The following is a 7,273-nucleotide window of genomic DNA, read 5'->3' as shown; positions in this document are numbered from 1 at the left end:
TCCTACTATCAGGTGTCAAGGTAAGACCCAGATGCAGACACGTCGAATTGACAATGGTTTAATATTCCAACAGGGGCAGGCAATAGACATGTCAAGGCAGGCAGGGGTCAGTAATCCAGAGGAGGCAAAGGTACAGGACGGCAGGCCGGCTCAGGGTCAGGTAGAGTGGTGAGGCAGGTGGCCTCAGTGTCAGGGGCAGGCAGAGTGGTCAGGCAGGTGGGCTCAGAGGCAGGACAGGCAAGGGTCAAAACCAGGAGGGCGAGAAAGAAGAGAGACTTTGGAAAGGGAGGAGCTGAGAGAAACACGCTGGTTGACTTGACAAACAAGACGAACTGGCACAGACAGACAGAAAACACAGGTCTAAATACACATAATGAGAAAGATGGGCGACACCTGGAAGGGAGTGGAGACAAGCACAAGGACAGGTGAAACAGATCAGGTTGTGTCAATTCATACCTGATATTAGGCCATTTATGATGATTTCATGTTTTCATGCCTGCCTTGGTAGGCCACGTTTGTGTTTGCTGATTCAAGTTTGTAGTCATTTCATACCTGCCATACAGTTCAAGATATAGCCCTAAAGGCTTTGTATTGTATTGTGAGTTGCTGTTTTCATTTGGTAAAAAATGTGCTCTTTTGGGCTTAATGAAAACACCTTCAGAGCTTTCTATTCTTCCTTGCTTATTTATGCAATAAACGGTTAGCGCATATTCTAATCCAGTGCCGAGCTGGTGTCTGGCCAATGCGCTGACCATGGTCCTGAATCCACCTGTCGTGCCTGTGCTGTAGATCTCTATCGCTCTCTCTTCCTCTCTCTCTCTCGCTCTCTCTCGCTCTCTGAATATGTAGGGGATAGACATGTTGTATATTTCATTATGTTGTAAGCGGTTGTGTAGTTCAGCACTTGCGCTGACTACTTTGCAATAATAATGGGCTCGTTTGTCAATGGGATTTTGTGGTGTTTCCTGGTCACATTTATCCTGTGTTGTGTGTTAAATTATGCAATGTGATTGTACAAATTTTCACTGAAATATTTTGTGGGGGGGAATTTGTGCTGCATTTTTACTGGAAAATGTTGGCCCAGCCAATTTTACTCTTGTCCAGCCCAGTGACAGTTCTAGCTTGTATGGCTAGAACTGCCCCCCCCTTCAGCACCATTCTGCACTAACTGTAATTTTAATTCAGACATTTGGAACAACGCAAAAAAATAATGATACCATTTAAAACTATATAAATATAAAAATATATACAAAATAAGACTCATAAATATCAAAAAGAAGTAACAAAGACAAATATGAACTTGTTGGTGTTGATTTGGCTCTCGAGCATTAATACATTACCCATCCCTCAACACTTTCAACCAAGGGTCAAGACTCAACCAATTCACCTTGCTGGTGTGCAGTGCAGACTGGTTTTAGATTATTATTATTTGGTAGCATTTCCTAGTGTGACTGATTTTACTAATTGCATTAGTACTGTACAAAGTTAGAGGTGCGCTATTTGATAGATTACCCCGCTTCCCATACCTTCGGCTTCCAGTGGGGAGACCTGAGGTCAACCTACCCCCCCTCCCCATCTGGTACTTCTGTGTGGGAGACGTTCCCAGGCAGTAGCCTGCCTAGCTCACAAACTAGAATCAGGGCGCCCACTCCGACAAGGTTAATTGACCCACAGTCCCACACGGTGACATGATATCATTGACGTGAAGTGCAAATGAGAGATAGAAAACTGATCGCGCAAATGTCACCATTCCGATTCTTTTTTTGTGCGGGCGCTCCGGTGCAGCCCCCGGCAAGATGCCGCCCGCCCTGAATGTCAACAATGAGGTAATACACAGCATGATATAGTTTTCATACCTGCAGTAGGCAACTGAATGAGAGTGCGTGCGTGTGTGTTTGCGAGAGAGAGAAAGCTACAGTTATCTATGCCGAACAGAGAAAAATGAAACTACCCAAAATATTGAATGGTCTGTATGGGAATTTACAGTTTGATGACTGATTGATCAAACATTGAATACTCAATAGCCTATAACACTCCTATCGTTCGTTCCGATTGGTTGTCTGACATAGACCCCCCTCCACTTCACACATTATTGGTCCATTTTATGTGCCACATGATTTTATAGCAGACCTTGGACAAAGCCAGCCTACGCAGCGAATTAACGCTTCTCTTCAAACTTTGAGAATTTGTACTACCACTAACATCGAGCATGGCCAACAAAATCACCCCTCTTCTTTTCCGGGCACTGGTTGAGATGTCTGAAGTACACTCTTCAAAAGTTGTACGAGGAAATCCCAACAGAGCAAATATCAGGTAAGAGCAAAAATGCCGGTAAGCGATCCTCCAGCAAGTTTGCAACAACCTGCGGCGTGTAGGCTATTTTGATCATTCATCAACTGTAGCCAGTGGCTTATTTATTTTTCACAATGATTGAATACAACTGCACAAAAAAAAATGTACATATAAATATATTTGAAATCTGAGACGTTTGTATAAAATGTGGGCTAGGAGAAAAATGAAGCTGGATTTCCGGTTGCAATTAAAGTAGGTAAATCCTGAACAAATTTGGAACATGTTAAGAATTTTAAAGAGGAAATGACATTTTTCCAGCGGGAGAAAGTTTCTATTGTGAAGTGACAAGATGCCCATCTCGCGATTGATGACGGTTGTCCTATATTGGCCTAGATTAGGCTACAGAATTAGAACATGTCAGTTTCTCTGAATGTCAGGCAGTAGGCTCCAAAAAGTCTGTCAACGTGCTCTGTTCATAACCCCCCCGGTGTCTTACTTTATCCATCAAATTCGTCTTTGAGTTTAGTAACCATTTTAGATCGGCCTACTACACAGTGGAAGTTCTAGAGCTTTTGAAAGTGTTTGATCTGATCTCATTGTTTTAAGTCTGGGATTTAAACACAACCAAACTATTTTCACCAAACTGGGAAAAAATAATGTAGATCGTCTTTGTTGTGATACTTTAAAACTGTTATTTTCTTCTGGAGTTTGGAAACATTGACTATCAAACAAAAACGTCTCCACAGCAGGTGGTTAAACCTACGACCATTGTGCTTTACCAAAGATGAACACATTTCCTCGCTCTTCTCCTCCTCCCAGACACCTGGGCAGCTGTGGGGTCCTGTCAGCACGGTGTGCCACCCTGCCCCTGTCCTCTCCCCTCCTCCGGACCACACCCTCCCGCAGCTTTATTAACCTGGCTGCCTCCATCACTGCCCGCAGGATGGAGTACTCTGAGAGCCGCACACTAGGGTGAGACTTCATCACACACACACACAACTCAACTCTGCCCCTCTGTCTTGTTGGCCCCTGTTGACCAGAGGTGACTCTAAAGCCCCACTTTCCTATTCTCAACTTCAATACCCTTCAGTTAACATGTGGTTGGATTAAAATAGACTGGAGCATATTGTATCTTTTCTATATCATATCCAATGTTTACTCTGGGGAAAAAAAGAAAAAACCAGTTTACATGAGTAGCCCTTTGAGCATCTTCTTGATGGATCTCCTCTCCTTCCCCATCCAGGTACACTCCAGAGCAGATGTACAGTGTGGTGGCCAGTGTGGACCAGTACCAGCACTTTGTCCCTTGGTGTAAGAAGTCCCGGGTCGTGAAGGGAAGGAACGGGGATGTTCGGGCCCAGCTGGAGATTGGGTTCCCTCCCATCGTGGAGCGTTACACCTCAGAGGTCACGGTTGTCCCAAACCACCAAGTCAGGGTAAGCCCCGATAACATTGTACAACACGGTTTATAGCACGGAGAGGGTAGACATCCTGTATCAATATGGAAATTGTGCCCTATTTAGAGTGCCTTCAGAAAGTATTCATACCCCTTGACTTATTCCACATTTTGTTGTTACACCCTGAATTCAAAACGGATAAAAACAGTCGTTCTTACCCATCAACATAGAATACCCCATAATAACAAAGTGACAACATTACTTTTGCAAATTTTATGAAAAATGAAATGCATAAAGATCATTTATTTAAGTCAATATATGTTAGTATCATCTTTGGCAGTGATTACAGCAGTGAGTCTTTCTGGGTAAGTCTAAGTGCTTTGCACACCTGGATTGTACATTATTTGCACATTTATTATTTTTGAAATTCTTCAAGCTCTGTCAAGTTGGTTGTTGATCATTGCTAGATAACCATTTCCAAGTTTTGCCATAGATTTTCAAGACTATTTTTAAGTCAAAACTGTAACTTGGTCACTCAGGAGTATTCACTGTCTTCTTTGGCCTTGTGTTTTATGCTATTGTCATGCAGAACAGGGGTTTTTTCTTTGTCTTTCGGGAAGTAGACTCAACCAGGTTTTCCTGTAGGATTTTTCCTGTGCTTAGCTCAATTGTTTATTTTTATCCTAAAAAACCTCACTAGTCCTTGCCAATGACAAGCATACTCATAACATAATGCAGTCACCACCATGCTTGAAAATAAGTAGAGTGGTACACAGTGACGTGTGTTGGATTTGCCCCCAAACATAACACTTTGTATTCAGGACATAAAGTTAATTTCTTTGCCACTTTGCAGTTTTACTTTAGTGCCTTATTGCAAATAGGATGCATGTTTTGGAATATTTTTTATTTTATACAGGTTTTGTACAGCTTCCTTATTTTTACTCTGTCAATTAGGTTAATATTGTGGAGTAACGACACTATTGTTGCTCCATCCTCACTTTAATGGCTGTGATAGGAGAAAACACTGTTTTATTGTCACCATTAGACTCATGGTGAAATCCCTGAGCTGTTTTCTTCCTCTCTGGCAACTGAGTTAGGAAGGACGCCTCTATCTTTGTAGTGACTGGGTGTATTGATACACCATCCAAATTGTAATTAATAACTTCACCATGCTCAAAGGGATATTCAATGTCTGTTTTTTTAACCTATCTACTAATAGGTGCCCTTAAACACTATGGCACAGAGTGAGTCCATTCAACTTATTATGTGACTTGTTTAGCAACATTTTTACTCCTGAACTTATTTAGGCTTGCCATAACAAAAGGGTCAAGACATTTCAGCTTTATGTTTTTAAAAATTTGTACACATTATTAAAAATAAAAAAACAAAACAAGTAATTCTACTTTTACATATTGGGTCTTGGCCAGTGACACAATCTCAATGTAATCCATTTTAAATTCAGGTTAAACACAACAAAATGTGGAAACAGTCAAGGGGTGTGAATACTCTTTGAAGGCATATCAAATTGAATTTCAGTACTGTTACTTGGGATTCAAATGTACTATGGGACCAGATAAATGGGTTAAATCGTGTGTAATAAATACATTGATTAGATCCTCCTAGGGGATAAATACTAAGTTTTTTATTTTCTTTATTTTTATCACCGAGCTGCCAACATTGTGCTCCTATGTCCATAGAGCAAGGATTAGAGAGGCTTTGTCTGGGGCCATGTCCTGGACAAGAGCAGTGTGTATTGATGAGTGTGCATGTTGTCTCACAGGCTGTGTGTACAGACGGATCCCTCTTCAGCCACCTGGAGACGATATGGAGGATTGCCCCTGCAGCCGAGGACCAACCAGACTCCTGCAACATCTACTTCCACGTGAGTACCACCATTTTGTCCACCAGAACAGTTCACTTTCATTTGGTGTCAGTCTGAGACTAAAAGTCAGCGAGGTTAGATAATAGCCCACTGAAGTACACCGTCTTAGTGTAGTTAACGTTTGATGAATGTTACACAGGTCTAGTCACACGAACATAAGTGACTACTAATGAACTTTAGGGCTTGAGATCAAGTTGCCTGCCAGGGGAAGTTTTATACCAGGCCTTGCATTTCTCTCAGCCTCTATAGATACTTTTAAATTTTTTTTGGAAGGTAGAGGTTGAGTAAAGTCAATTTCGTTTTTATTTATATCCTGTACAGTTGTTAGAGTTCCTAGCCTCTTCACATAGCTGGCCAGTGGTCATAGCAATATCTCTCTACTCCCTGTCAGGGACTTTGTGACCCAATAATTGGGACAGGTTGCCTCTGTAGTGGAAATGGGGTGAGGGATTTTGGAGATGGAGGACAGGCTCATTAAGGCCTTAGGATGACTTGGCAGGAATAATGAATAGTGCGGAATGGAATGAGTTCGTTCCGTCTGTTTGTCAGCCATTAAATCAGGTATACAGATGGTGGTCCCTCGTTATGATATGAGGACTGTCCTCGACGGAAACAATATTCCTCAGACGGATAGGTACACTTGTGTCAGCCGCATGGTTATGGAATTTGAGTACTTATTTTCTCCCCTTCACTCTTCAGGTATCCTTCGAGTTCAGGTCTTTGCTGCACTCCCAGCTGGCCTCCCTGTTCTTTGACGAGGTGGTGAAGCAGATGGTGAACGCCTTTGAGTCGCGGGCAGCCAAACTATACAGGGGCCACCACGCCCCCTTCCAGGAGGAGGCGAGCCGCATGAGAAGACTCACTCACCCCACTCACTGACACGGACTGAAATAAGACCCACTCCCGACCACCATCCCCACCTGAAACCCCTCACCACTCCATTTCACCATGTCTTATGCAGGAGACTGGGTCTTGTATTTTAGATTTTGTTCTTATGTACACAAAAGCACCTATTTATTTTGTATTACAGAAACTTTAATTTATTTACTTGAATGTACATTACTATTTTTATTTGGGATGGAAGTAGATGTTTGTTGTCAAATGTTCATGTTTGAAAGGGACCTTCTTTTTAAATTACAGAAGATCAAGTGACTCCTTTGTGGTGTTCAAAAAACATCTTAGAGGTCAGCTTTTTCTTCCTGGCACTAATACAATAAAAATGTTTTGTCTGAATGGAAAATGAAACAAAGCTCATTTTGATACTCTTTGTACCTCATGCATTTATTTTTGTATGTGTTGTCAACTGTGTCTTCTGTTCATTGTTGATTACTGTCATCGTCAAGACGGAGCTAGGTGAACGTTGGTAGGATCACAGATGTGTAGAAAGCATTGTTCGAACAGCCAAGAGAACAACTGCTCCAGTAACAGAAAGTTGTCCTGTAAGTAGACCTGTTCTACTGTCTACCAATGTTCTGTTCCATCAGGACAGTTCCAGGAAGGCACATGACTTGAGGATTAGTTGTGTAAGAGTCAGGAAGGAACACAACACAAAAGACCTGAAGGCAGGGTCAACTCCTCCCTCCTGCTTCCTTACTGTTAAACCATAACCAATCAAGATTTAGGAAGATTTTCAGAAAAGTCTTTCTGCTGTTGTGAATGTGGATACTGGCTTGCCTTGGCAGTTGGGTTATTTTTCAGTTGA

At 42.0% G+C, this 7,273-nt stretch overlaps 1 protein-coding gene across 1 annotated transcript; it reads left to right on the top strand.

The window, feature by feature from the left end:
• Positions 1-1,976: 1,976 nt before the first annotated feature.
• LOC124000350 (coenzyme Q-binding protein COQ10 homolog, mitochondrial-like) lies at positions 1,977-6,830 on the top strand. Its single transcript, XM_046306646.1, has 5 exons — positions 1,977-2,313; positions 3,112-3,264; positions 3,536-3,728; positions 5,470-5,571; positions 6,271-6,830. Exons 1-5 carry the CDS (start codon positions 2,210-2,212, stop codon positions 6,448-6,450), a joined length of 732 nt encoding a protein of 243 aa, XP_046162602.1. The 5' UTR covers positions 1,977-2,209; the 3' UTR covers positions 6,451-6,830.
• The last annotated feature ends 443 nt before the right edge of the window (positions 6,831-7,273 follow it).

Source organism: Oncorhynchus gorbuscha, linkage group LG16 (genome assembly GCF_021184085.1).
Source record: "Oncorhynchus gorbuscha isolate QuinsamMale2020 ecotype Even-year linkage group LG16, OgorEven_v1.0, whole genome shotgun sequence".
Lineage (NCBI taxonomy): Eukaryota > Metazoa > Chordata > Actinopteri > Salmoniformes > Salmonidae > Oncorhynchus > Oncorhynchus gorbuscha.
The sequence above is the reverse complement of the archived record's forward strand: the minus strand, read 5'-3'. Positions and strand labels throughout refer to the sequence as shown.